The sequence below is a fragment of the Lipomyces chichibuensis genome, assembly GCF_038497645.1.
Source record: "Lipomyces chichibuensis strain CBS 12929 unplaced genomic scaffold V1513scaffold_27, whole genome shotgun sequence".
In the NCBI taxonomy this organism is placed as follows: Eukaryota; Fungi; Ascomycota; class Lipomycetes; order Lipomycetales; family Lipomycetaceae; genus Lipomyces; species Lipomyces chichibuensis.
In genome coordinates this window covers 1-27,029 of record NW_027117479.1, presented here as the reverse complement: position 1 = coordinate 27,029, position 27,029 = coordinate 1, and the positions used below count along the sequence as shown (strand labels likewise).

The following is a 27,029-nucleotide window of genomic DNA, read 5'->3' as shown; positions in this document are numbered from 1 at the left end:
ATGTGGCCGTCATCTGTCGATTTACCTATCCATCCACGCCTCCTCGTCTCCAGAAATTTGTCCTCGAGCCGCCCATACTTCCGCGATTTGCGGAAACCCACCAGATGGCATCAACCGCAGCAGTCTACTACGTGCGTATATATTTGCCTTCATAAATCCCTGGTCTATCAAGCTTATGCAGATATTCTCCACGTCATCATATGTCCATGACATTTCAGCAAAGGTGCTATACGGCAAGATCGCAGGACTATCCGTCGACGCTACTGCCGCGTGTGCCGTCAGTGCCAGACCGTTCTGCCTTGTCGACTGACGAATACCGACGAGAAGGTCATCGTATGTAAGATCATTTGGTCGCCTAGTCCCTGATTCTGGCGGCGGTTTTGCTGCAGCAACCATCACATCTCTGTAGAATCTGTTAGGCCCCTCCTCCTTCATCGAAGTGTAAGCGGGAGAACAAACAACTCACATTCGTCTAAACAAGTTCCGAAAAATAATAATCTCGGCCTTTGATCGCAACAACAAGAACATCTTCTTCGCCACAAACCAATCAAAATATCTCACCAAATGCGCATTAAACGCATACAAATCTCCACTTCTGAGCGCCTTTTCCAGCGGTCCAAATACCTCTCGCAATGTCTCGCCCGCGATTTCGTACAACTGCGGTCTCGTGCCTACTCCTAAAAGTAAATTCGAAGGGATAAGGTACGTTAAGATTGCGCGCTGGTTGCTGACAGCAGATGCGTGACAGTTATTGAACGCCCACAAGAGATGTGCGCGCGCTCGTAAAAGCTCTTGTCGCAGAAAGTAGAAACGTCCTAAGTAGTATCTGTACGTGACCGTCTGCGATCGTGGATATCGCGAGAAAGAGATATTAGCGGTATGAATATTTGAGAACACATTGGCGCAGGCCGAAGATTGGTTTAGCTGGTATCATGTCAGCCTTTTTTGCGACCTACGCAGATAAGAACTAAAGAAGCTAACCTTGAAATAGGCACGACATAAAAGCACAGCAACGTACAAAATCACTTCTTTCTTACTAATCTCGGTATTCTCGTTCGTCATTCGCTCGCCGCGAATAGAGTTAAACATCTTCAACAGGACCTTTGCAAGATCGCTCGTCCGCGGCATGAGTTCTCCCGTAGCACAATTGCTTTTTGCGTGAATGTGCATCGATGTGTCATCTCCATTTGAGTATTTTTCCGAATCGAGTGATATTGCGAGAGTGGTTACAAAGCCAGCTAGTTTGCCAACAATCGGTGTCAAGATAACCCCACGTCTGTTCGAAAATGCAACCTGCAGATCTCTGACATTATTATTAGAAAACTCAACTACACATGTAGTAATGCAGTATAAGCATACGTAAACAATTTCTCTATTAAAGGATACGATTCTGCCAAATCGTATGGATCCACATCACGCAGGAATGTAACATAGGACAGCACAAACTCGTTAAATCCAGGCCAATCCCCTGAGAAGTAGTTCCTCGACTGGACCAGCGCTGATATGTCATATGACTTCTACTAAAACATTAGTACTCGCGCTGAAAGAGCATATTCGCTCCAGATTCTGGCTTACATCAAGGACATCGTTCTGCAGCGTCGCGAGGTCAGGCGATGAGAAATCGAGCGAGAAAAGATTCGACAAGTCACTAGGCGACGACAGACTCTTGCCGATCTGTGACAAAAACGTTGGCAATGCCATGTTGGTCTCACTATTCATCTCCCTGTCTGATATTTTTACCATCCCAATAAAGCATGTGGAGGGCTGCCGAGATTAAGAGTAAAATCCCGACCCCTGAATTCTGGTTAATGGAACAGACCCAACCTCCTCCGTCACTTGCCAATGGTTATACAACGGGATGTGTACTTCCATGAATATTGGCGTTTTGTAAATAGTCAATAATCCCGGTGCCTCCGCCAGTGCGGCAAATGACAGTTGTATATTTTCATTCTACACGATCGTGCATATGAAGCATTCATATATAAATATTTCTAATCAAAAAATGGTAAAAACTACTTAAACATGTATCCTGCTATGAACACATCCACAAAAAAAACCTCTACATGACAGCCAGATCAATCGAACACCATACCTAACACCCCACATGCCGCGATAACTACCGAGGGCAGCAGCGTTTAATTACTGCAATTTACTCCGCATATTTCACTTTCAGCGACAACCCATCGGCAAACTTGGTCGTGACCATGCTACGAAGTGCAAGCTCCTCGCCTGGATTACGCTCACCGAACTCAAATCGTCCAATCAAAGCGATGAGCAGACATTTGAATTCAATTTCCGAAAATCTCCGGCCAATGCATGATCTCGGACCTTGAATGAATGTGAGAAACGAGTATGGGCTGAGTGCTTCGGCAGACATATTGTTCCATCGGTCCGGATTAAACATATCCGCGTCCTCACCCCAGAGGCTTTTGAGCTTATTACTGGCGGCGATCACGATGAAGATTAAGGTGCCCTTCTTGACGAGAACCCCGTCGACCATAGTGTCCTCCGCCGCTTGACGAGTCGTCACCGGCACAGGTGGTATGAGTCGTAAAGATTCTCGGCAGACGTTATTGAGATATTTCATGCTCTCAATTTTTTCGTATGTGAGGGAAGCCAACGGATCGGTACTGTCTCCAGATCGATAAGACGCTAACTCAGGGATGTGCTCTCGAATCTCGGCTCGAAGATTAGACTGGACTTCGGGATGCTTGGAGAGAAGATAAAGGGCAATGGCAGTTGCCGACGATGTTGTTTCATGCCCAGCAGCAAGGACTGCAACAAAGCATTAGCTACATCCATCTGCAATGAATATGAGTACATACATGTCATAAGGTTGTTTCTGATCTGGTGTTCTGTCAACGCTCCTTTTCCTTCATCAATCAAAATACTCAAAATATCCCTATCGGTAGTACTGGCAAACTTGCCAAACGTCGTTGCGATCTTTTGCTTCTGCTGCTTCTCACGAATGAGATCCGTTGCAAATTTCTCAATTATCCTTTTGGAAGCCTTGACCGTCTTGTTTCTTTTTGTTGGGATCACGCCAGGTCCGAAAAATATCTCCATAGCCATCTCAAACCGCCACCAATTCGTTATTTTGCCCATAGTAAATACATTACGGTATGCCTGCACGAGCTTGTCATCTTCGTTTTGAAGCGCGTTGAACTCAATTCCAAACCCTGCCTTGAATATAATGTCAAGAGTGGTCGCGTGAACCAGTGGATCAATGTTGATTATCTTCTCACCAGGAGTAGATACCTTTTCGTCCGAGACGACAGCATCGTTGTCTAGTATGCCTGCGATATGTTTTGACAGCGCAAGCGACTTCTCCACAAATACAGGCGTGAGAGTTTTGATGTGGCCGAACGAGAAGGCAGGCATGAGCAATTTCCTCTGTCGTCTGTGGGAGTCGCCTTCAGCGTTAAGAAGACCATCGCCAATGATTAGTGCCAGTGATTTGCGCGTCAAGTCGGGCTTGACAAAGCTATATGAAGCGGTCTGCAGTATAGTTTGCAACGCTGCATGAGATCGCGGTACAAGTCGCTCTAATCTGAAGATGCCGTAGTAGCGAACAAATGATGACTCCGGATTCTCTTCCAACCATTTCAACTGGCCTGTCCCTGGTAACCGTTCATTATGTAGGTGATAGAAATGACCGAAAAACCAATGGGGTCTGTCCGAGGGTTCTGGAAGATGTCTATAAGGCGACAGGAAGTTATTGTAGATTAGCACACGAAAGAGAGCTCGCGACAGCCAGGGAACCGTCAAGAGTAGGAACCATAACAGTCCTAAAGTGCCAAGTGAGGCGCCTTTGAGAACCGTCTTATAGGCCAAGTATACCACCACGCCGGCGCATGAAACTGTGAACTTCTTGCTAGCCATAATTTTCGAGTTTTTTGCCCGGAAGTCAATTGTTAATTAACCGACACTGACCGATCAATTGAACCGCCGGGAATAAACGGAGTCTTAAATAAACCGGGGGCGTCAAGACTAGTGGCAGTGAGGAATTGTTTCGTATGACGTGAGTGCGATTCTGTTTCAGGGAATTTCTCGCTAAGTCTGGTTTCAAGCCGCATTGGTCGACATGTCATCCAACCTCGGTCAACGATATGGAACTTACCTGTCAGCAAGGGTCTCGTGCCAGGAACACTTGCTATGTATAGTATCCAACCGTGCCACAACTATGCTCCCAATTTGATAAATCATTTTCGACACAAGACGTACACACCACTTACAAGACAAAACTCATAACATATAGGTATATCAGAAACACAAAACGAACGTTATAATAACCAAGGCAAATACTGAACTAGAACACCTGATAATAAAAACTGTGTATCTGGAAAACGAGAGTATTAATTATGATTGTATCTTCCGGTCCTAGAGTTTTCCGTGATTTACATACAATAGGAAAGAATCGAAGTAGCCTTTTTACTCTTATCGTCGCACAATACTGTCTCGTCGAATAATACTGTCGCAATTGATGCCCACGCGACCCCGTTGCCTTTCCTTCCAATTGTAAATTACATCATTTCCTTTCTCACAATATCTTAACTGTACGGTTCTAATCAATCTTAATCGAGCCATATATCTTCCTGACAAAGACGTAACTTGACGCGAACCCGATAGAGCCAGTCAACACAAACACCACAAATGAGATCAATAAACTATATCCAATGTACAAAACATTGCTGACAAAACCTCCCAAGGAGAGCTTAGACGTCCAGAATAAGATCGCGTGCAAAAACACAAAGATTGAGCACGCGCCTGCGGTGAAGAAACTGCGCCATTGCCAGTGGTAATTCTCGGAACAGAGAAGGAAATATACCATCAACGTAGTGACAGTGGCGCACGTGACGACCATGATGACGTAGCAGAGGAAAAGAAAGCCGAACATGTAGTAAACCTTATGAAACCAGATCGAGTTCATGATGAAGTACAACTCAACGAATATCGCACCAAAAGGAAGAATACCCGCAAGCAACATGCTTGGGACCCACCGAAGATAGACCGGCTGCTCCGGGATCTGGCGAGGGATTTGGTTAATTCGAACTGGAGACTCGATAGCTGGCATCTTAAATCCGAAGTATGAACCCGCTGCCGATAAGGGGACGGAAATAACAAACCAAATCGCGATCAAGGCGATCATCGTTCCCAAGGGAACGGCTCCAGAAGATTCGGACGCGATCAGGAAAAAGTTCAGGAAGAAGAACGTCAAGAATACAACACCAGGGACAAGCAACGGAGTCGCAACAATATTTGCCTTCCATCTGTCGCCACCAAATGTCTTGTATGCTCGAGACGACACATAACCACCTATGAAACCCAAAAGCGTATACAAAACTATCATGACCGTAGCCAAGGATCCACGACTAGAGGGAGACAAAAAGCCAAGCAGCGCGAAAAAGATGGTTAATGCAGTCATAACAAAGAGCTGAGCACCACTGCCGAGGAAGACCGACAAAATGAGCGAGTTCTTCGGTGCGCGGAACACGTCGCCGTGGACAAGTTTCCACCCAGCATCCTCCTGAACATCCTCGTTAAGGTCGAGCTGATTGTAGCGGGCAATATCCTTATGTAGAGTTCGCATTAGGATCATCGCAACCATTCCAGTAAGGAAAATGACAATTATAGAGGAGTTGATGAGGGAGAACCAGTGGATCTTGGGATCAAAAACGTGCAGGTACTTATCCCATCGCGTGGCCCAGGCAGTCGAGGAAGGAGTCCAAGCAACAGAGTAGGTGAATGTGACTGGAGTATTGGTGTCTCGATTCAGAGCAAGCTTGTCATTTACGTCACAGTTCTGAACAATATCATTATTGTCGAGAACCGTCCTGCGAGACGATGGCTGAACAACGACACCGACAACGCGATACTTTCCAGATCTAGTCTCGTGGTACTCAATGACGATATCGTAGTGGTTGCTCAAGTAAGGTTCTTTGTCAGCCTCAATGGTGCCTAGTTCGAATCCGACGGAATAAAACTTCGTGTTTGTAACCTCGTCGTATTTGACGCGAGCCGCTGGCAGGCCATCAATCAGCCAGTTCAAGGCATAGTCCTGGCGAATGCGACGATTCACGAACTTCGCAGCCCGAGGTTCATAGTTTTGCGTACACAGTGTCTTACAGGACTCGTTCTTGAGCATCCTGAGATCAAATGGCGAATTGAAGATTCTATCGCCGAACAAAATCGAACCAAGTGATTCAGCCTGCTTCTCGGGACCTTGTAGTAGTCAGCAAACATATCATTGGTCGCATATGGTTTAGCTTAGAAGATTTACCATTCTGAGGGCGGCAGAAGTGAAATGCCGGGTGGTAGTCTATAGATATGATTGTTAATTGTCAGATCACGTATATATGCTATATGGGAAGCCTTCCAAGCATCTCCTGTCAAGTTGCGCAGCTTCCAATCCCACATTGTCATTAGGGATGCCCAGCGCACAATAAGACAAGACCTGACACTTGGTCATTAATTCAGCTCGGGATCCCAAAAAAGCCAGGTACTGCTGAAGTCGCGAAAAGGCGTACAGATACCCGCACCTGCTAGCCAGATTGATGTATCGAATCAAACTTACAGTCGTATGATATGACACTTCGCAATTGCTGATCATCGGGATCCATAGAAGGGGTGAGTCTATTGACGAGGAGCGGCACTGGATCATTCTCTTCGTAGTCCGTGGGAGCGACTCCGGGAAGATAGAACGCGTTCGCGGGCGCGACTGTGAACAGAAGACTGAGGAGAATGGTGACGATGGCGGTCCGTAAGGACAGCGACTTCGTCAGCATTGTGGCGGTGTCAGAATTCTATAGCTATATTCGTCGGTAACCGAACGGACAGAATTGCAATTGACTGAAGACGACGCAATGAAAATAATAATGGAGAAGCGTAGCGAGAGGGAGTATCACGCAGGGAGCGGCAGGGCAAACTTATGCGGCCCGTTGCCTCCTGTCGAGCCGAGAACAGCTATAAGCGGATAATCCGCACAAATCCAACGAGCAACGGCGTCTATGCCATAAACACAAAATAATCTTGGTGAATAAGGCTCTATCGCAAAAGTTTATTACAAGGGAGTTTGTGCAGCCACGCCGCTAACAATGCAGTGCTGCACTTTTGACATTCGATTGTATGCATAATTGATACTGTCGGAGAGTATGGCCATTACTGCCAAACACCGGTTATTTTTTAATGGAATCTCGAAATATGGCTCTTACAAACGACATTCTGGTGCGAGTATGCATCTCACATTTTCTCTCCGCCTGGAACTCGCGCATCTTTGAATACTCTGCGGTTCTATTTCTGACATCGATATTCCCTGGTACACTTCTTCCTCCGTCCGTTTATGCGTTATGGCGCGCCTGTTCGGCTATGATTTTGGCGCCAGCTATGGGCCGTCAAGTTGATAAGACCAACAGGCTTGTTGTTGTCCGGCGGTCAATTAGTAATTGCCAGAAGTTTGTGTTGACACCAAAACACTGACCAGCACCCTGTAGCGTTCCAGCGAGCTGCCGTAGCCTGCTCATGCGTTCTCTTTGTGGCGATGATCGTTTTGAACGTGGGTGCATCTGCAACGAGTATGCTCATGAAGGCCGGATTTATCGCGATGTTATCCGCATTTGCTTGCGTCGAGAAGCTCGCGTCAATCATGAATACAGTGTCGGTGGAACGCGATTGGGTATATGCCGCGACAATTTTATCCTATGCCTTGGGAACATACTAATCTCCAACTAGGTAGTGGTCATCGCCGGTTCATCCACAGCCGATTTGCGACGGCTGAACTCAATCATGCGACGAATTGACCTGTTCTGTAAAATGGCTGGGCCCCTTGCAATTTCATTTCTGATCGGATTCACCCTCCTTGGTTCAGTTTGGACACTACTTATCCTCAACGTCGTGTCTGTCTTTGTTGAGTACTTTACAATTGCGCGAGTATACAGACTTGTGCCGGCATTGGCAACGCGAGCCTCTGTCGTAGATCATGAAGGGGTTTGCGATTCCGCAGACGACGGCTTACTGGCAGCAGAGAATGATATTTCTGGCTCAGCAGTGCCTGCTTCAGCCTCACCTTTGTCGACCTACATCCACCATGATTTGTTCCTCCCATCCATTGCTTTGTCTTGCCTATACTTCACGGTTCTCAATTTTGGTGGCCAGTTCGTAGCTTATCTCCTGACTGTCGGATACAAGCCTTCGGCAGTCGGCGTTCTACGCACCGCCTCAGTATTGTTTGAGCTTTCCGCAACTTGGATTGCACCCATAGTCATGAAGAAGATTGGCGCCATCAGAGGAGGATTGTGGTTTATTAATTGGCAAGCAATTTGCTGTGTAGTTGCCGCAGTCGCGATATTGCACTCCCGCTCACCCAGTTCTGGCGACGCGCCAATAGAGTCGACTGACAAATTTCTGTTTGTCTTTGCATCAAAGACGACTGCAGCAGCGGTCGTTGCAGTTGTATGTTCCCGAATCGGACTATGGGGCTTCGATCTCTGCGCTCAGCTTCTCATCCAAGAAGGCGTGGAGCCCGAGTCACGTACCGCATTCTCATCTGTCGAATCATCAATCCAGAACTTTTTTGAACTCCTATCATTCGCGTCCACTATCACGTTCGATAAGCCGGCAGTGTTTGCTGTACCTGCGTGCCTTAGTGCGAATTCGGTAATAGTTGCGGCAATATTATACGCGGTGTATGCGAGACGTACGCGCAAGCACTTCCTGCATTGCCCATCTTGGCTCGGACGTAGAGTGGCGACAACGGCGCAGGATACAGTTTTATTCAGTGCGAGCTGAACGATGAGCTCTAATGTTGCTGCGCTATTTTTTGGGTATGATTTTACATCGGAAATCTGCAGTAAAGAAAATTGTTGCATATACAACTTTGGGAAACTAGTAGAACTTGTCTGGACGAGCAACTGCAGGTTGAGCTGCCATTTATTTATATAGATATATATGAACGACGTATTCCCTCCCCATATAACTTACAATGATACACCCTAGAACCCATATATGCGCCATCTCTAACATTAGCAAGTATATCAGGACAGTTTTCTTCCTGCATACTTTTCTAACTGATCTGTTAGTTCCCCTTGATCCCGTTACAGAAAACACCTGAAGTAATATACAATGATATGAAACTAAACGTATGTATAAATCAGAAATAAATGCAAAAACACCGAGAGATGAATCTCAATAAAAGCCCAAATAAACAAAAATAACAATTTGAACATTACGAATTCTCGACATTAAGTATTAAATATTGGTAGCCAAAAACGTACAAAGACGACAAATGAAAGTAAGTTCATTTGACATAGGGAATGAGGACTTTGCGATATTTAGGGTACTGCGAACCAAATTCTTTTTTATACATTTCATGCTTCCTGGCTGCTTTTCGCCACATGTGCAGGCCTGCTGCAATGAGGAAGAGAAGCGATGCTAGACTGCGCGTGATGAGAGTGATCACGGTCCATGCCAGTAACTCAAAGAAGTAGTTCGGGCAAGAAACCAGATCAAAACCGTACCCTTTGGGAATTCTTTGCGCAACGATACCGGAGGCAGGAGCAGAATATGACGCCATTGAGGACGCGAACCGCGCTGCTGAGAAAGACCCTAGAGCGCGCGATTGCCGGGAGGAAAAAGCATTCGATGCGGCGGAGGAGTATGAGGGTCGTGGATAGCGAATGCGCAAATTGGCAAGGATCAAGTGAGTCTCAAAATTTGAAAGCTCAGCAAAAATCCAGACTGCAGAGAGGAAATATAAACTGGTTTCTTCTGTTTCCAATGCCGACGAAAGGAGCGAGATCGACGATGAGCACGTCCCGCTCTCAACTGCTGCCGTGGGTGAGGTAGCAGAAGTAGTCGGATCAATCAACGACGGAGCCGATGTCGCCGCGGCGCAAGACGGATAGTAGATATAATACGCCATAAAAACACCTGATAGCAGCCAATAATGAAACAAGTACAAATAGAGTGAATAGAATGAGACTGTTAGCCGGTAGAAAACGTGGACGAAAATCGTCTCAAATATCCGCTTTGCAAAATGTAACGTAATTAGCGTAAACGCAAGAATCTGAGATGCTGTGTGTTGAAACGTCGTGCCGTAGATAAGTGCTTGGCAATAATAGAACAGGATGTGAAAGAACACAGGGCCTGAGTACGCTGTCAGCAGAAGCGTCCGTCGATGAATCTGCGGACCTGATCACGAGTCAGCATCCTCATCCAGCTATGCACAAGCCAACTAACCAATATCCTTCACAAATACGCGTGTGCCATCGTGCATGTCATATACTCGAAGTGGCGAGTTGGGTACTAGGACCGTCTTCGAAGACGCGAGACACAGCTTCAGCCTCGACGGCGCCAGCTTTGTAGACGATTGAATCGCGTTCATGAGATCATCAACCGAAGCTTCTTCGCGATCAACCTCCACAACGGAAGGCAGGTTGATGATTGGCAACTTTGGTGTTGCGGGTTGCTTGAGGAATAGGAGAACCATTAAGGAAATAGTTGTCCAATCAAATAAATCGGAATATGAATAGAAATCTCAACTGTTCAAAATGCGCCGGCAATTAAAACTAAATAATATAATCAATGAATGACCAAGCCGTGTGGTTAGAAGCAAGCGTACAAATCGCAATACTGCCACGCCGCCCTTATTATGACGAACACATAAAACTCTATGTCTGGCAGTCTTTAGGCGACAGCCAACGAAGCAAAACAAATCGACCACAGCTTCCCCGAAGATGAATTTGCCTCAACAAAGGGGGATAGAAAGAAAGATGAATTTTTGAATAAACGCCCGTCCCCCGATCCATGGGATCGACAAGGATGAGTGATAACAACGTGTGCCTGCGCTGTGTGTTTGGCGAACCCCAGGCTATTGCAGCGGAACAATAATTACCCATACATTTAAGCCGCTCCTTGAAGTCTTACCAATTCCTTCTTATTCTAATCGGGATAGAACTATTGGTATACTTAAACATTTGCGTGGACTACGGTAATTTTTGACGAATGAGCTAAGGATGACTTCAGACAGATCTAGGCGGTGATCATTGTACTTTGTCACTGTCACTTATCAGCGCTGACTTGATTAAAACAGAGATATATTGCAAATTTTTTAGCAAGGCCGATACAGTGGCATGGATCTACGTGCAGCATGGCGAAAACTGCTCGTCATTCATAAGGCTAAATTCGCAGATGCTGTGCTGTCGAGTGTGTAAAGCCGAAACACATGACACAGCGCTGCCAGTCGATTCAATCTAGAAATCTGACCCGAGGAAGGTAGATACACGAACTGTCAACAGACGCAAATCTAGATGCCGGGACTCGGCCAGGTGCACAAATCATGAGAAATGACAGAGTTTGTGTAAAATTTAACGCGAAGCAATGATGGAAGGGGCCACTTATGTGATAGAGAGAACACTGACAGAGCTTGAATTCTTCGACGAGTCTACTAAAGGACTGATACACCTGGCTATGTGTATTGCGTTATAGATCGTGACCAGAAACGCTAGGTTTTTGAGTTACTATTGTCATCTGAAGGCTGCAGTTGAGGTCAGCGGTCAGCAAGGCTGTTATGACAACAGGGGCTGACTTCCATTCGTCGACAGTCCCGCACTGGTAGGGCTACAGAGTATTGAACAGATCTTCCACGAAGACACCTGTGCTCTGGTGTGAGGGCGTTCATCATGAGAGTAATCTTTTGTTTTCTTCGCTCTTGTTCTAGTGAGTATAGAGGACTTATGCCTCGCACTGTCCATTTTCTAATCTAATGTATCAGACATGAAACCGTTGCTTGATACATGGAATCTGTCTACCTATATATCTAATACAGTGATCGCTTTTAATAATATTAAGCAATCAGGTGGCCTTCAACCACGCGGAATATAAATTCCAACGCTTAGTACCAACTGGTGTTATTAGACTATCTTAGCTAGTTAAAGCGCAGTGACAGCAGTAGTAGAGAAAGCTCCTGCCCATCTACAGGATAGTGATCCGAACTGGATAATATGTACAGCTAATAGCTAGAATAATCATCTTCCCTAATATATCCATTAACGATCAGCAAGATGTGATCGAAAAATGAGAGATTGGTGCCTCGGTACCTCGAGCCAACAATTTAGTAACAATTGAAAATCACCATCACACATTTACTATAGACGTCTTAATTTTTAAAATTTTCACCCCGAACTATCGAAACATTTTATTCTGTCGGCAGCTTTGTTGAGATTACATGGCTACTCGCGTAGTGGTGTTAGGAACAGACAAATTTCATACGTGTCGTACCTAAACTTTCGTTCATGGTAGCGCCTCGCAGTCTCGTTCTCGCCGCCGCATCATCGATACACTCATCGATGGCCACCTTTCTGTCTTTTCTTTACCAGAAGATCTTGATATTTGCAATCCCTTGAATTTGCACACAACCAGGCCAAGATGTTTTCGAAAGGCTCACCATTTTCACGTTCACAACCGCCATCGAATACATCTTCCACTGGCTCGTTTGGCAAGGTAGTCCCTACGCCGTTCGACACTCCCGGTTATCGGAGTGCCGCACCCGGAGCCAGAGTCGTGCGCATTGCGTCGGCACCAACGAACGAACTTGCGTTGTCGAATCGACTCATCGTTTCGCCTCAGGATTTTAGATCTGATCAATATGTTATTGTAGACGATCAATTTGTGTTCACGACGAGGTATGGCGAAATTGACATTTACGTGTACGCATGCTGATAGCCAGGTCTAGAGCTGAGGCAATGCCACCCGGCACGGCAGGTGCGTCGGGAGTTCAACGAGAATGGGCGGGATGGTCACTTGGCCAAGATGTCACCATCGCACCGTTTGATCCATTCAAAAGTGGCAGCCAGGCGTATCTCGGCTCGCTCGATTTGGAGATTGGATTCAATAGTCGCAACAAAATATCAGACCAACAGTACGATCAAGATGAGCTCGCCAAATGGTTTACCACACTTTACCATGACCAAATACTTGCGCCGGGTCAGCGAATGATTATGGATTACAAGGCAATGCTGTTTAAGGTTATTGTGCGGTCGATTCAGCTCGTTGACTTGGGAGAGAAGGGCCCAGCTTCAACGCCGGCTGCTTCGCATCCGCAGGTTCGCGGAATCTTGACTCAGCATACCCAGATCAACTTCTTTAAAGCTGCGGACTCGCCCATCAAATTGAAGGCATCCGCTCGACGACCCGCCGCTAATGCCATTATCCAACCCAACTTCAAGTTTGAGGATATGGGTATCGGTGGTCTTGATACAGAATTCTCGGCCATCTTCCGTCGTGCCTTTGCAAGTCGAATCTTCCCGCCAGCGTTGGTTGACAAGTTGGGTATTCAGCACGTTAAGGGTATTTTGCTCTATGGCCCACCGGGAACCGGTAAGACCTTAATGGCACGTCAGATTGGCAAGATGTTAAACGCGAGGGAACCGAAGATCGTCAACGGTCCTGAGATTTTGAGCAAATATGTCGGTCAATCAGAAGAGAATGTCCGAAAACTGTTTGCCGATGCCGAAAAAGAGTACAAGGACAAGGGCGAGGAATCTGGATTGCATATAATCATTTTCGACGAATTAGATGCTATTTGTAAGCAACGTGGAAGCAACAGGGATAGCACTGGTGTGTCTGATTCAGTCGTCAATCAGCTACTGTCTAAGATGGATGGTGTTGATCAGCTTAATAATATTCTTATTATCGGCATGACGAATCGCATGGATATGATTGATGAGGCTCTGCTGCGACCGGGCCGTCTTGAGGTCCACATGGAGATTTCACTTCCAGATGAGGATGGTAGAAGACAGATTCTCAAAATTCACACGACAAAGATGCGTGACAACAAGGTCATGGCGACTGATGTCGATCTCGATGAGCTGGCTTCGCTTACAAAGAACTTCTCTGGCGCTGAATTGAATGGTTTAGTGAAATCTGCTACGTCGTTCGCGTTTAATCGGCACGTCAAAGTGGGAACAGTGGCTGGCGTGTCGTCCGATATCGACAAACTTAAAGTCAATCGACAGGATTTTATGAACGCGCTTGATGAAGTCCGTCCAGCATTCGGTGTAAACGAAGAAGAACTTGCGACCTGTGTTCAGAATGGGATCATCAAATATTCGCCTCACATTAATAGTATCCTTGCAGAAGGCGGTCTATTCACGAAACAAGTACGCAACAGTGAACACACTCCTCTGGTATCTGTCCTTCTCCACGGACCGTCCGGTGCAGGCAAGACTGCACTCGCGGCGACTATCGCATTGAAGTCAGAATTTCCGTTTATCAAACTTATTTCGCCCGAATCGATGGTTGGATATAACGAAGCGGCTAAGGTCGCTGCCATTAGCAAGACATTCAACGATGCGTACAAGAGTCCGTTGAACGTTGTCGTTGTTGACAATATTGAGAGATTAGTTGATTGGGTGCCTATCGGTCCCCGATTCTCGAACGCGGTGCTGCAGACGTTGATGGTCTTGATGCGGAAACAGCCTCCAAAGGTGAGACTGAGATGTGACGACATATGAATGATAAAATGCTAACGGAAGCAGGGTCGCAGACTTTTGATTTTGGCTACTACAACTGAGCGATCTGTGCTCCAGCAGATGGATATCCTCGACACATTTGATGCGCAAATCGGTGTGCCGAATGTGTCAACACTGCAAGAACTAGAGTATATTTTAACTGAGGCAGACATCTACGGTGATGGTCAGACCGGCTCAGGGCATGGCCGCGAAAGAGTGCATACCATTTTGAGCACGTTGAGCGAGCAGACGCGGACGGCGGACATTGGCGTGGGTATTAAGAAAATTTTGTTGAATCTCGAGACGGCTAAACAGGATCCGGCATTTGATGATCGGTTTGTGGAGTTGATGAGTCGTTCGGTGAACGATAGGGTTATTTTGTAATATATTGTATCGTGCTAGTGGTGTATAGAATTTGCCGATATAGATTTTTGCCGATACAAATAATATGCGTTGTAATTGTTTGCGAGCGAGCATATATCGTACATCCAACCAGATATTCAATACACACTTCCAAATTATGCAAAGTCTAAACCTTGGCAATACCGGCCTTGAATTCCTCGTAAAATTTCACCATTTCAGGAGTGATCGACCTATTCAAACATTTTAACGCCCTGCTAAAATGGCAACCAGAGATGCATGGACTATCAATGTCTTCGTTCATGGCCTGCAACCCGGCTTCTTGACATAGGGCCACGATCTCCGCGCCGGAGCAACCGTCAGTCTACACAGTCAACGTTAGCAAAATCGATGTTTCAAAATCGACGAAAGCAAAAACATACTTGAATAGCCAGAGTCATAATGTCAACGTCTAAGCCAATACTCATACTCTTAAATCTGACCTCCAAGATCTTCTTCCTAGCTTCCAAATCCGGCGGTCCAACGTACAGCATCCTGTCAATTCGCCCCGGTCTCAACAATGCGGGATCAATAATCTCAGGCCTGTTTGTAGCTGCGAGCACAATAACGTTTCCCATGCTCTCGATGCCATCCATCTCGTTCAGCAAACTCGTCAAAACTCGATCCCCTCCCGTTTCAGCATTTCCGCGGGAGGCAGAGAGCGCGTCGATTTCGTCAAAAAATATGATACTAGGACTAGCATTCCGTGCCTTTCGGAAGATCTCCCGAATCGACTTCTCCGATTCTCCGACGTACTTGTTGAAAATTTCCGGGCCCTTGACGGCTAGAAAATTGAGGCCCGCTTCGGTTGCAAGAGCTTTGGCGGTTAAGGTCTTCGAGCAACCTGGCGGACCGTAGAGCAGTATTCCGCGTGGGGGAGTTATTCCGAGTCGAGAGAACGATTCCGGATGAGTAAGTGGCCATTCCACTGCTTCTTTCAACTTCTGCTTAACCTCCTCTTGGCCACCAATATCGGCCCAGTAGACTTTAGGAGTTTCGAGAAAGATTTCTCGCATCGCTGACGCACGGACGGTGAGCATTGCGGTGTCGAAATCGTCACTGGTGACCAGCATCTCTTCGACCGACAAACTTGATTCATCGCCGCGTGCGACTGCACACATCACAGCTTCTCTTGTCAGGGCCGCAATATCTGCGCCAACAAATCCATGAGTCTTCGACGCGATACTAGCTATCTGTGCATCGGAAAGGGAATGTGGTGTTTTCTGTAGTTGGAGAGTGAGAATGTCTGTGCGAGCACTGACATCAGGTATCCGCAACTCGATCTCGCGATCGAATCTACCTGGCCGCCGTAACGCGGGATCAACGCTCAGGATTCGGTTTGTGGCAGCGACGACGACAACTCTCACGTGTTTGCCATTTGCATTCTCATCGTTGTCTGCCGAAGTATGGGCGGCAATGGAGTCAAACAACGCGAGTAACGTTGCCACGATCCTTGTCTCCGTCTCTCCAGCCGCATCGCTGTCACGTCGGGGCGCCAGTGCATCTAGCTCGTCAATAAGTATTACGCTGGGAGAGAACATTTTGGCTTCCTCAAATACTTTGCGTAGTGCAGCTTCCGTGTCGCCCAAATACCTGCCGAGCACGCTGCTCGCGGAAATGCTGAGAATATGCGCCGCGCAAGTTTCATGGGCGATGGCGCGTAGAAGGGATGTCTTGCCTGTACCGGATGGGCCATGCAATAGTAGGCCTCGAGGCGGCGGGACCTTAAATCGAGAGAAGATTTCGGGTCGGAGTAGGGGCAGTTCGATTGTCTTTCGTACTAGTGCTATCTCGTGGTCAAGTCCACCGAGCAGAGTATAGCTGGCTGTCGTACCAGTCGCAAATGAGGAGCTAAGTGACATATCAGGTGACGACGGCGTTGACGGACTTATCTGAATTTCGGTGGACGGCGAGATGCGGTATATTAATGGTGTGGAAATGTGTCGAGTTGATGTCGAAATATCTTGAAATCTTACCCGCCAGTTTGGCGTCGAAATTGTCTGATTCCGTGAGATAAACTTAATTTCCCCTGTGCGGCATTAGCAAAGATTTGGATAGTTAAAGATTGTATGAGATAGTACGTACTAACAACAGTTCGCACGTCCGCCGGATCGACACCAACACTCTCCGTGGAAGGGGCTTGACAAAGCCCATCGAGACTGACCTCCTCAGCCTCTCCAACTACTCCTTTGTACTTTTCCAGTCGGACTCGGTCACCGAGAAGGACGCTTAAAAGACCCCTGACACCCATAGAGAGCTGTAAAACATTAACTTCGCCACCCACATTTTCATCGCCAAAAATCTGGCCGACAGCGCCTGGCCCGCCGGTGCCCGTAGATGCGGACGACGTATTCCCTGGATCTTTCCATACTCGAACTAAATCGCCTTGATGTAGATGATGTGCTCGCAGAACTGAAGGATGAGCAAATAATTTAAGACCTGGCGTTGGAACTGTTGGGCGTACTATATACCCAATGGTCGGCTCTTGTTTGACAATGGACTGATTGGCGGAAGTTGTAGTAGTGGCGTTCGCGCTGTATGAATTCGGAGCCGCTTTTGCTTGTGGTTTTGAGGAATTGAGATTTATTGACTTCGCGCCGGCCATCTTGATTGCGCCCACTGGAATTCGCGTGGACGATTAGTGCATATAGGGTAGATCGATTATGATGGCCGTTGTCGTCGCGGATGGTGGTTGGGAATTCGAATTTTTTCAGGGGTAGCACTCTGGGACATCGCCGACACATTTGTCTAACTGAAGTTTCCTCGCACGTCCGAAAGCCCAAGATGTCTGTTGACGTAGTTCGGACAAGTTCATGAGATTATTATTAATTTGCGACACCGAGCAAACCTTTTTATAATAAGTTTTGGCATCAGAACAATATTTCTTGTGTTTGTATGCTGAGAAGCTCCGTCAGACAACCAGATCCTCCCGCTGACCGGGGCCCCTAGTTTAGATATTATTAACTCGTGGATGAAACGGAAGACCAGATTCAAAATCTTTGGTGATCATTTGATGCCCTAAACCACAACAGATATTTCTGATAACGCCGGCGGCAGTTTACAGTATTCCGACCAGCAACTTACAAACAATGGCCGCGGCAAGTAGATACAGTATACTGTAAGTCGAAAACGGCGCAATGGGATAGCTGTGATTCGCTGGCTATTTGGGGTCCATTCGGTAGGCGAGGTCCGCAGCAGTATATTGGTGGGGCCGATGGGCATCGGAGATCGCCTACGAGGCAGTAGCACATAGAGGGTTAAGGGTTACCCACGCGTAACTGCGCTTCACCTTCACGCGTATTCCATGGCCATAAGAGCATAGTCTTCCTCACTCTCCTTCTCTCCAAGTATCTCATCGAATCCTTCATCACCATGCGAAACGTCTACTTCGGTACCTTCGTCCACTCCCTCGCCTTAGCTGACCTTCAAGTTCTGCCGTCCGCCGCAGTCGGTGTCGACGAAGACGGCACAATTAAGTTTCTCGACACGAACTCGCGTTCCGCCGAAGCCTCCGCAGAGAAACATTCTTGGACAGCCGGCTCCTACTCCGTCGTCTCCGGCGATCCTGCATCTGTCTCCTTTTTCTTCCCCGGCTTCTTCGATACCCACATCCACGCATCGCAGTATCCCAACGTCGGCCTGTTCGGCAAGACGACCTTGCTCGACTGGCTGAACAACTACACTTTCCCGCTCGAGTCCTCTTTCGCCGACCTAAAAATCGCTGACAATGTTTACTCCCGCGTCATCGCACGCACTCTCAGTAACGGCACGACCACTGCTGCCTATTATGCCACAGTCCACACCGAGGGTACAAATCTGCTGGCCGATCTCGCTCTGAAGGCTGGCCAGCGCGCTTTTATTGGTCGATGCTGCATGGACGCCAATTCGCCCGACTACTACTGTGACAAGTCTCTAGAAGATGCCCAAAAGGCCACCTTAGACGTTATTGAACACATAACGAAGATCGATCCCAACCACGACATTGTCTGCCCTATTCTTACTCCCCGATTTGCCGCCTCCTGCAGCAAAGAACTGCTGTGTTGGCTCGGAAAGCTTTCGACAGATACTAGTCTGCCCGTTCAGACTCACATTTCTGAAAATATGCTCGAGGTAGAGCTTGTCAAGCGCATGCACGCGTTTGCGGATTCCTACGCCGGTGTTTACGACATGTGCGGCTTACTCAATGACAAGACAATCCTCGCGCACGCCGTCCATCTAACTGATGATGAGCGAGCACTGATTGCGAAACGGGGCAGTGGTATCGCCCACTGTCCAGCCAGTAACTCCGCTCTCACATCTGGCGAGACTCGTGTTAAATGGCTGCTTGATGCTGGCGTCAAAGTCGGACTTGGGACCGATGTCTCCGGCGGGTTCACCCCCAGCATTCTTCACACTGCGCGCCAGGCATTGCTAGTCTCGAGGCATCTCTCTATGAAAGGCGAGGAATCGCATAAGTTGTCCATCGAAGAAGTTCTCTACCTGGCGACTGTTGGCGGTGCAGAAGTGTGCGGCTTGGCTAACAAGCTCGGAAACTTTTTGCCGGGAAAGAAGTGGGATGCGCAGCTCATCACGCTTGATTGCAAGAACTCTCCGGTCGATATCTTTCCGTGGGAGCTGAAGACGCCCGAGGATCTGGTCGCCAAGTGGCTGTTTAATGGCGATGATCGGAATGTTACAAAGGTCTGGGTTGATGGGAATTTGGTTGCGGGTACGGCATTTGCGTCGTAGATTCAGTGAGTTTTGTAAGAAATAGATCCGGGAAGAGATACAGCATTAGCACCACCCAATAGTTCGAATATATTTCTCTGTATGGTGATACTACAACATCGCACGATATAGAATTTGGACGATTGACGCTCGCGGAGTATCTATTAGTGTGGCTTAGACATATTTTTCCCGAAATTCATGTCGCTTCCTTAGAAGCTGTTACTTCAAATTGCCAGCATTTTGGTGGCAGACTTGACAACGCAATATATTTTTGACGGCACCTGTCGGCAAACAGCTTTAACGCCAGATGTAATGCTGTTTTGCGCTAGTGTGAACGATATGTATAGGAACGGCTGTTGTCTTGGGCATAGATACGCTCAGTAGGAACGAGTGAACTTGGAAGGCCACTATTGCAATTACCGTGCACGACCTTAAAAGACATAAAAAAGCTCGCTTAATAGATTACGCTCGTCCCTGCACATATACAAAACATCAGGACAGGTACAGCATAAATGCATTACAGTTCACAGGGGCAGCTGTGTTTACGCGTCATCGCAGGTCCTTTCTGCTCGTGGCGCCGCACCCCTGTGGCTTCTCGTTCCTCAGTTCGCGTCTGGCCCTCGATTTCTCTTCCCGCGTCGCTATTGTGTAGTTATCTGCTGTCTTCATTCCTCGCTTCTCGTGCACAATGTCCTCACACAAGAACGACCTAGCAGCCAATGAGTACATTCTGTACACCCACTATGGTGCCTTCGAGTCATTCGTCAAAATGCCTCCGGACTCGTCTCTCGTGCCGCCATCGCCGCGCCAAGCAAAGTCCCGTGAACGCCTGCATCGGATGCCCCGCGCACCTTTCATTGAACTTTCTGTGGATGTCTACGACGAGCTACAACGCCGACAAGCAATTGCAGCTGCCAAAGATGCGGGCTTGACACCAACTGTTCCAGACGCGCTGGCTCCTCAGGACGGTCTCCATCCTAAACGAAATACGACACGCGAACATCTTGCCGTTTTGCAGTCATCTCGGTTTAGAGATTTGGTTCTTGATGTGTATTTCGAAGTCGCTCGACGATTATCACAACAGCAGTCTGAGACTGGTGCAGCCAGGAACGCGAACCCGCAGGTAATCCCGCCGGCAGGACCACTCCCAAAAGTGCAATCGCAGGTGACTGCGCCTGCTCAACGACCGGCGACAACCGGCAATCACAGCAGCGGTCATAGCTCAAGCAATTCCACATCGAGCAATGGCGAAAGCAGAGTCTATGGTCGACCAGTACCAAAGACGTTCCAAACAAGCACTGTCGTACCCACGAAGTCTTCAATGATTGAGCGCAGCGACGACTCAGGGGACGATGAACTGGCCGGATCCACGTCGAATTGGACGCGCTCGACGCAACCGACAAGCTCAGCGCCGTCAGGCGTTCAAGGGAAGCCAGTTCTCCACCAACGCAACACCTCGCAAGACTCTTCGCGAATGCAAAATATAGGTCAGCCATCTTCCACACCCGCGCATCGATCACCACCGAACCACAATCGGGTTCCGACGTCTACGACATCCTTGCATGACCATAGCCGGCAACCTTCGGAGAAAGACGTTACAGAACTCTCGACGCAATTTGCTTCGTTGCGGGACAAGCATGCTGCTCTGCAGGTCGAATCAACGAGTCTAAAGAACGAAATCTCAGAACTAAAGACCGCTCTTGAACAGAAAGAAGAGCAGGTCCGATTTTTAACCGAGGCACTGGAGAATGAGAAACAGACCGCTGCCGAATTAGCTTCCAGCACGGAGGGTGAGATTTTTAGGACTCGAGCTGCAAATATGAAGATGAGTGCTGAGATTCAGGTGCTTGAAGCTGAGTTTGAGAAATTGAGGACTCGGTCAACAGTGCAGTCTCCGGTGGGGAACAGCGTCGTCGATATTGACAAGTACGACCAACTTAAGCAAACTTACGATGATCTACTGGCCGGTCATGAGATTTTGAAAGCTAAACTGCAGGATCAGCATGAAGTAAGCCGTTTTCATTTATACTTTGCAAACTGTTTTAACGACGATGCAGGTGACCGAGCAGGTTCGCACCGAAGCCCTGAAATTCATTGGCGAGATGAAGGCTCTCTCGGAGCTTGAGACTGCCAATAGGGACCGTACCGAGCGACTGTTGTCACAAGTGAAAAAATTACAGACAGAAAATAATGAACTTCGAGAGAAGGTATGTTGCGTGCCATCGTTACAGTTACCAGATACTAATATCTGTAAGCTGGCACTTGGTCAGACTGGCGATATTCTCTCGATGCCAGATCGAAAAGGACTGACCACTCGACCTTCACAAGGTGCTGTAAATTCATTTGTCTCAGACGACGGTGTTATTTCCTTGGTCTATTTTGCGAGGTTCCAGGCGTCGATAGATGCACTAGTGAGAGCATCTGCATACGCCAATGAAGCCAGTGGGCAGTCCTACTTTTTCGAAATGATTCGGTCTGTTGTGACCAATACCAGGTACATTCTCACAGAGGCAGACGCATTCGAACAACCAGGCGCGCCTATGACTGCCACAAAGCTGCGTTCAAGAGTGTCGATCGCGTCGAACAATCTTGTCGTGGCGGCAAAGAACCATGTCATGTCCTGCAACCTCTCGCCGTTGTCAGTGTTAGATGCATCTGTGGCTAGTTTAGTTGGATGCGTCGTTGACTTGGTCAAGGCAGCAAAATTAAAAGGAATTGTTCCAGCAGCGCCAACATTTTCTGATTAGATAGATATATGTTTATTTCTTTATGATTTTGATATGATGCGATGTGATTTTAACGAGTACTTTCGGTTGCTTCATTTGGATTCCCATTGATGAGTTGCATAAATTAAATTTTGGATTTTTGGAAGTGATGGTTAATACTTTACAAAATATTCGTATTTTTTGGTCTCGCCTCCAGCGTGATGAAATCGTGTTCTTGGGACAAGTTGTCACGAAAGGAAGCTTGGGGTGGTCCTTGGAGTCGACGAGATGGGGTTTAGAAAAACTGGTCTCATTCGGGCGCCCCGCATAACGCGTCGCGAAAGGCACGTGTCCGACACGACGCGACGCGTCTTCTGTGCGGCTGTTAGTGCTGCATTGTGTCTCGGTACCTGGACCCTGAACACCCTTGTCTGTGCGCGACATTTGCTTATTTGCCCGATCCACCTCCGAGACGCAGGTACCGCATGTCTCCCCTTAGCTTGACGCAAGACGCAACATCGCCACCGCCCCCTTTCGGTTCCGAGCAGAAGACAGTATCTCCGTTTTCGTGTGCGATCCTGTGTCTGCCAATTGCTAGCTGTCATGTCAAATATTAACGCCATGATAAAACGTCCGATTTCCGACATCGGCTTCGCTGGCATGGCTTCGTGTCAATGGTCTAATTAGTTTTCTCGAGATGTTCCTACGATACTCGAGTGCATTGTCAGCGTCTATGTTACGGAGGATATTTACGTTACTTTTAACATTGGGATGGATTCAAGGTACGGCAGCTCATTCATGGGTAAGTTGTCTGATGGCTGAATTTAAGTACATTGCTGACTTCATCACTAGATTGACGTACTGTACGCCACTGATCCCAACGGGACTGTTACCTCTGTCGGCTACATCCGGAATTATCGTATGTTGATTTTACAAACTCGTTAATTGCTTCTAACGAGATCAAGAGGGGCACATTGATGCCGATGAGACTTACCATCTCATGGACCCGACCTCCACTACTCCGCTGTGTATGACAAGCCAGCAATCGATGACGTACTCATCGATGTACCCCATGCTCAGCGCGCGACCAGGCGACAACATCACAGCTCTTTACGATGAAAACGGTCACGTCACAGTTGACCAACTCCCGCCCGACATGCAGCCTCATCCAGGGTACTACTCCTGGCTTTGGAGCTCAACTAATGGCACGCAATTAACTACCGTGGCAGATATGCTGAACGTCAACAATTTGCTTGCTGGACCTTTCTCCTTTGATGACGGAAAATGTGCTGTGGGGAACGATAACAGGTACGGCAGGACAGCGCAGCCATGCGTTAGTACATTCTTCTTGCCCGAGGACATCGAACCAGGAACGTATAATCTCATCTGGGCTTGGCATTTCCCAAAAATACCACCATGCGAACAAAATGCACCAGTTGAATTCTACACTTCTTGCCTGGACATTCAGGTTGTGGATTCTTTGTAGTGCATGGTTGGAAGATTGGAGGTTGCATCTTTTGGGAATTCGGATATTGATGCTTGGCTTGTCCCGTAGAATTTGCTTGTGACTTATAATGCACACCATGGCATTTGTAATATAGTCTTGTCTACTTTATATAACGACAGTACCTTAATAGAATAATAGAATTTCATTAGCAGCTAACTGATAAAGATGTCGTTCGCAAATACATTTTCGGGGTTAAAAGTCTCGCTAAAAAACTCAAATCTCGTTCAATAGCTCGTACTTGATGCCAATGTCCTTCAGTGCACCAATAGTCAACGCCATCATTTTGAGAACTTTCTCTTCCTCGAGTCTCTGCCCAACAATCTGAACTCCAACGGGCAACCCGTGCATCTTCTGGGCATCGTAATTTCGATAGGCGCCTTTGGCAACATAGTTAAGTTTATTTAAGTTGAAATCGTCCGGTAGAGCGTCACGGTCCTTGTCGACGTGCGTAACAGGAATAACACCAGACGAATAATCGACCAAGTTGAACATAACTGCGTACCCAATAGACGCAAACGACTCAAACATGCCATTGTGTGGCAACGCGGGCGTCGCATTCGGCACAGTGACAAGGAAGTCAATCCCACTCTCCTTCCACGCCTTAAAGTACTCGGCTCGATAGCCCTCACGCTGCCATACCAGATCCATGTGCTCTGGCATAGTCTTCTCGTTCCAGTTATTCAGAAGAGAGGCAATGACGGCGTCACCTTTGACTCGCAGGTAAAACGAGGCCCAGATCTTCTTGATAAATCGGGGAAGACGGGCAATGCGAAGGAATTTCGTAACGCCCTTATCAAACGGCTCGCACCAGGCAATCTGAGACGTGGCAACACGGCCGGCGTCAGCGAGAATCAGCTGTGTCGAGATACGGAGCGCATCGACTGGGGATGGTGGTGTGAACGTAACAATCTCATGGCCCTGCGCGGCGAGCGCCTCGACGGTCAGATTGAGCGCACGGGCACAAGCTGGGGACGGATCCACGACACCGTCGGAGAACATGACTCCAATCTTTAGCTTCTTGGGAAGAGTAATTTCACGCCACGGAATAGGGTGCACGGTGTAGTCATATTCCCATGGCTTCATATCAATGATTGCCTTGAAAACGTACTCGAGGTCATCAAACGAGCGTGTCATAGGAGAATATCTAGTTTGCGTTAGCAATTGATCCACGAGGCCCTTAGCTCACAACTCTTACATAGACTAAGCCAATGTTAGTACAGAACAATCACAACTGAGTAAGAGTGTCTACATACAGTGATACCATCTTGCCCGCGAGTCGGCGTGCAATTTCCAGCACGTGGAATTCGCCCAAATGACGATCTGACAGTGTAGCATCCAGAGAAATGGGAAGGAACTCGGACAGAGCCGGCAACGTCGGTTGCCAAGCCGACACGCCCCCCACCATACGCAAGGAGCGCTGCTTCACCACCACTAGAACCGCCAGGGGTGTAACCCTTCACGTGCGGGTTCTCGGTGCGTCCCCAGATATTGTTATATGACTCATATGACAGTAGAGTCATCGGAATGTTTGTTTTGCAGTAGGGAAGAGCACCTGGTACTTGTCAGAATGATCGATCGTAGCTAAAATAGCAACGCACTGACGGACCGGCATCCTTGAGCAGCCTCACAAGTGGTGCGTCATTCTGAAGTGGCTTGAACGCATGCATGGCAATACCAAGAGTACAGTCATAGCCCTTAATTGAAACAGTATCCTTGAACGAGATCGGAAGGCCAGCAAGTGAGCCTAAAACCGCACTTAGTGCACTTTTTTCACTTCAGCGGGAGACAATTCCATACCATGATTGTTGCAGACCTCCGCCTGCTTCTCTGCATCCTTGAACATAATCTCAGTCAAGCAATTCGTATCTTCCTGCGCCTTCAGTGCGCGCTTTCCATACGCGTGTAGAACATCAATCGGCCTAACGAGGCCTTTTTGGACCTCAGCAACAAGCTCAGGGACGGAGGTCCGGAAGATTTTGACTTCCTCGGCCGTCAGAGGAGTTCCGTAGACGGGCATGAGCTCCGCAATGCGGTCTGCACGCTCCTTTTGCTTAGCAGCACTGCATTAACATGTAATCATATTAGTTCTCAGAAACCAACAGCTCCTTTGGTGACTAGCACATTCAATAGCTTATAGTGGAAGAGGTGCACGTGCAGTGCACCACAATGCGCACTTACATAGTCTTTTTGTACTTCAAATATGCAAACATCGGATCTCAAATAAGATTCCCAATTAGTGCGTAATAGATGCTTCCGGTGAGAACAATCGAGCGGTACGGCTGGACGTCAAAGATTCGTGTGCAAATGGATCCCGAGCTCGTGCAAATGGATCCCGAGCTCGTGCTGTAGGGTGCAGGAAGGAACTTCCTCGATCGGGTCCGTACCCCGCCGCAGCTGGCACTGTCGACGGAACGATAAGCCAAGAGCAAATTAGAGTTTTGCGGATACTAACCGACAATTAACCTGCCGGTAGTGAAATTTACATGGGTGAGCTATAATACAGAATTCAAAAAATATCGTTTATTATATGATGTTGACATTTTAAATCACAATCTCGGCGTCAATATATCACTCGCAATAGAAGTTCCGTACACAATCAAGGTGTCTTTAAGAATAAGTTAGTACGCTCTGTAAGTGTCGTAATAAATCAAAATCCATTAGAATATGACACACACCTAGCTCAGCAATCTTAGGTTCAAATTGCTGACCCGCTGTAAGACTGGTAAACCTGTCCCTACCCTTGACTTTCGCAAGGTACCGCCTAGCAATTTCCACGGCCACAATATCGTTGTCAGTCGCAGCATCAGCGACGAGCAAGGCACTTGCCATTAATTCTCCAAGGAACAGTCCGACTTTTCTAGCATTGGGCCGCAAGATGTCCAGATCTATGTTCGCGATATAATATCTCCACGCCTCAAATGAAGTGCAAATTTCCTCGGACATCTCTTAAGACGGGGGATAAAGCTTAGTTCTAAAGAATGATATAAGAATTAGCACAGTTTCGCATTTTCTCAACGGAACCATACCAGTTTGTCTTGCACTTACCTAAAATTCATTCAAATGCGCGTTCATACGCACTCGTTGTCTTTACTTCGTTTCGACTTGGATGCACGGGCATCATCCTGTTCTTGTCTGACTTGACGACACAGGTAGCCGGGACCATCTTGACGCGATTCTGCGACAGCATCAGCAACAGCACCTTTCGGT

At 47.6% G+C, this 27,029-nt stretch overlaps 12 protein-coding genes across 12 annotated transcripts; 5 read left to right on the top strand and 7 right to left on the bottom strand.

Annotated features, from left to right (window-relative positions):
* Nucleotides 1-21: 21 nt before the first annotated feature.
* Nucleotides 22-1,719, bottom strand: V1513DRAFT_382204 (uncharacterized protein; the record flags this gene model as incomplete). Its single annotated transcript, XM_066895097.1, has 5 exons — nucleotides 22-403; nucleotides 467-924; nucleotides 982-1,303; nucleotides 1,360-1,517; nucleotides 1,576-1,719. 5 exons carry the CDS (start codon nucleotides 1,717-1,719, stop codon nucleotides 22-24), a joined length of 1,464 nt encoding a protein of 487 aa, XP_066752342.1.
* Nucleotides 1,720-2,149: 430 nt separating this feature from the next.
* On the bottom strand, nucleotides 2,150-3,882 carry V1513DRAFT_382082 (cytochrome P450; the record flags this gene model as incomplete). The annotated part of the gene is made up of 2 exons (XM_066895091.1): nucleotides 2,150-2,775; nucleotides 2,826-3,882. The coding sequence occupies 2 exons, from the start codon at nucleotides 3,880-3,882 to the stop codon at nucleotides 2,150-2,152; spliced, it is 1,683 nt and encodes a 560-aa protein (XP_066752341.1).
* Nucleotides 3,883-4,564: 682 nt separating this feature from the next.
* V1513DRAFT_382096 (uncharacterized protein) lies at nucleotides 4,565-6,785 on the bottom strand (the record flags this gene model as incomplete). Its single annotated transcript, XM_066895092.1, has 3 exons — nucleotides 4,565-6,222; nucleotides 6,281-6,319; nucleotides 6,575-6,785. 3 exons carry the CDS (start codon nucleotides 6,783-6,785, stop codon nucleotides 4,565-4,567), a joined length of 1,908 nt encoding a protein of 635 aa, XP_066752340.1.
* A 300-nt stretch (nucleotides 6,786-7,085) lies between these two features.
* V1513DRAFT_448527 (Ferroporti-1) lies at nucleotides 7,086-8,968 on the top strand. The gene is made up of 3 exons (XM_066898549.1): nucleotides 7,086-7,438; nucleotides 7,491-7,672; nucleotides 7,729-8,968. Exons 1-3 carry the CDS (start codon nucleotides 7,186-7,188, stop codon nucleotides 8,782-8,784), a joined length of 1,491 nt encoding a protein of 496 aa, XP_066752339.1. The 5' UTR covers nucleotides 7,086-7,185; the 3' UTR covers nucleotides 8,785-8,968.
* On the bottom strand, nucleotides 8,896-10,803 carry V1513DRAFT_448525 (3-oxo-5-alpha-steroid 4-dehydrogenase-domain-containing protein). Its single transcript, XM_066898548.1, has 2 exons — nucleotides 10,234-10,803; nucleotides 8,896-10,185 (listed from the first exon to the last, which is right to left on the bottom strand). Exons 1-2 carry the CDS (start codon nucleotides 10,481-10,483, stop codon nucleotides 9,293-9,295), a joined length of 1,143 nt encoding a protein of 380 aa, XP_066752338.1. The 5' UTR covers nucleotides 10,484-10,803; the 3' UTR covers nucleotides 8,896-9,292.
* A 1,934-nt stretch (nucleotides 10,804-12,737) lies between these two features.
* On the top strand, nucleotides 12,738-14,888 carry V1513DRAFT_382127 (P-loop containing nucleoside triphosphate hydrolase protein; the record flags this gene model as incomplete). The annotated part of the gene is made up of 2 exons (XM_066895093.1): nucleotides 12,738-14,480; nucleotides 14,532-14,888. 2 exons carry the CDS (start codon nucleotides 12,738-12,740, stop codon nucleotides 14,886-14,888), a joined length of 2,100 nt encoding a protein of 699 aa, XP_066752337.1.
* A 145-nt stretch (nucleotides 14,889-15,033) lies between these two features.
* V1513DRAFT_382186 (P-loop containing nucleoside triphosphate hydrolase protein) lies at nucleotides 15,034-17,154 on the bottom strand (the record flags this gene model as incomplete). The annotated part of the gene is made up of 3 exons (XM_066895095.1): nucleotides 15,034-15,228; nucleotides 15,287-16,932; nucleotides 16,989-17,154. The coding sequence occupies 3 exons, from the start codon at nucleotides 17,152-17,154 to the stop codon at nucleotides 15,034-15,036; spliced, it is 2,007 nt and encodes a 668-aa protein (XP_066752336.1).
* Nucleotides 17,155-18,275: 1,121 nt separating this feature from the next.
* V1513DRAFT_382194 (uncharacterized protein) lies at nucleotides 18,276-19,631 on the top strand (the record flags this gene model as incomplete). Its single annotated transcript, XM_066895096.1, has 1 exon — nucleotides 18,276-19,631. One exon carries the CDS (start codon nucleotides 18,276-18,278, stop codon nucleotides 19,629-19,631), a length of 1,356 nt encoding a protein of 451 aa, XP_066752335.1.
* A 554-nt stretch (nucleotides 19,632-20,185) lies between these two features.
* V1513DRAFT_146438 (uncharacterized protein) lies at nucleotides 20,186-22,363 on the top strand. The gene is made up of 3 exons (XM_066894227.1): nucleotides 20,186-21,618; nucleotides 21,668-21,817; nucleotides 21,866-22,363. Exons 1-3 carry the CDS (start codon nucleotides 20,299-20,301, stop codon nucleotides 22,355-22,357), a joined length of 1,962 nt encoding a protein of 653 aa, XP_066752334.1. The 5' UTR covers nucleotides 20,186-20,298; the 3' UTR covers nucleotides 22,358-22,363.
* Nucleotides 22,364-23,048: 685 nt separating this feature from the next.
* Nucleotides 23,049-23,801, top strand: V1513DRAFT_459567 (uncharacterized protein; the record flags this gene model as incomplete). Its single annotated transcript, XM_066899773.1, has 3 exons — nucleotides 23,049-23,117; nucleotides 23,168-23,234; nucleotides 23,281-23,801. 3 exons carry the CDS (start codon nucleotides 23,049-23,051, stop codon nucleotides 23,799-23,801), a joined length of 657 nt encoding a protein of 218 aa, XP_066752333.1.
* Nucleotides 23,802-23,949: 148 nt separating this feature from the next.
* V1513DRAFT_448514 (amidase signature domain-containing protein) lies at nucleotides 23,950-26,166 on the bottom strand. Its single transcript, XM_066898547.1, has 6 exons — nucleotides 26,001-26,166; nucleotides 25,620-25,882; nucleotides 25,429-25,566; nucleotides 25,076-25,374; nucleotides 25,018-25,022; nucleotides 23,950-24,966 (listed from the first exon to the last, which is right to left on the bottom strand). Exons 1-6 carry the CDS (start codon nucleotides 26,030-26,032, stop codon nucleotides 24,036-24,038), a joined length of 1,668 nt encoding a protein of 555 aa, XP_066752332.1. The 5' UTR covers nucleotides 26,033-26,166; the 3' UTR covers nucleotides 23,950-24,035.
* A 174-nt stretch (nucleotides 26,167-26,340) lies between these two features.
* On the bottom strand, nucleotides 26,341-26,874 carry V1513DRAFT_448512 (uncharacterized protein). The gene has a single exon (XM_066898546.1). It carries the CDS (start codon nucleotides 26,763-26,765, stop codon nucleotides 26,430-26,432), a length of 336 nt encoding a protein of 111 aa, XP_066752331.1. The 5' UTR covers nucleotides 26,766-26,874; the 3' UTR covers nucleotides 26,341-26,429.
* Between the last annotated feature and the right edge of the window lie 155 nt (nucleotides 26,875-27,029).

Excerpts from the sequence above, each read along its gene's own strand:
- V1513DRAFT_448512 (XM_066898546.1), bottom strand. The coding sequence starts at position 26,765 with ATGTCCGAGGAAATTTGCACTTCATTTGAGGCGTGGAGATATTATATC.
- V1513DRAFT_448525 (XM_066898548.1), bottom strand. The coding sequence starts at position 10,483 with ATGGTTCTCCTATTCCTCAAGCAACCCGCAACACCAAAGTTGCCAATC. Across the intron at positions 10,186-10,233 it reads CGTATTTGTGAAGGATATTG|GTCCGCAGATTCATCGACGG; the intron begins GTTAGTTGGCTT and ends ACTCGTGATCAG.
- V1513DRAFT_448527 (XM_066898549.1), top strand. The coding sequence starts at position 7,186 with ATGGAATCTCGAAATATGGCTCTTACAAACGACATTCTGGTGCGAGTA. Across the intron at positions 7,439-7,490 it reads TGTTGTCCGGCGGTCAATTA|CGTTCCAGCGAGCTGCCGTA; the intron begins GTAATTGCCAGA and ends AGCACCCTGTAG. Across the intron at positions 7,673-7,728 it reads TGTCGGTGGAACGCGATTGG|GTAGTGGTCATCGCCGGTTC; the intron begins GTATATGCCGCG and ends ATCTCCAACTAG.
- V1513DRAFT_448514 (XM_066898547.1), bottom strand. The coding sequence starts at position 26,032 with ATGTTTGCATATTTGAAGTACAAAAAGACTAT. Across the intron at positions 25,567-25,619 it reads GGAGGTCTGCAACAATCATG|GCTCACTTGCTGGCCTTCCG; the intron begins GTATGGAATTGT and ends GTGCGGTTTTAG. Across the intron at positions 25,375-25,428 it reads GAGGCTGCTCAAGGATGCCG|GTGCTCTTCCCTACTGCAAA; the intron begins GTCCGTCAGTGC and ends GACAAGTACCAG.
- V1513DRAFT_146438 (XM_066894227.1), top strand. The coding sequence starts at position 20,299 with ATGTCCTCACACAAGAACGACCTAGCAGCCAATGAGTACATTCTGTAC. Across the intron at positions 21,619-21,667 it reads AACTGCAGGATCAGCATGAA|GTGACCGAGCAGGTTCGCAC; the intron begins GTAAGCCGTTTT and ends ACGACGATGCAG. Across the intron at positions 21,818-21,865 it reads ATAATGAACTTCGAGAGAAG|CTGGCACTTGGTCAGACTGG; the intron begins GTATGTTGCGTG and ends AATATCTGTAAG.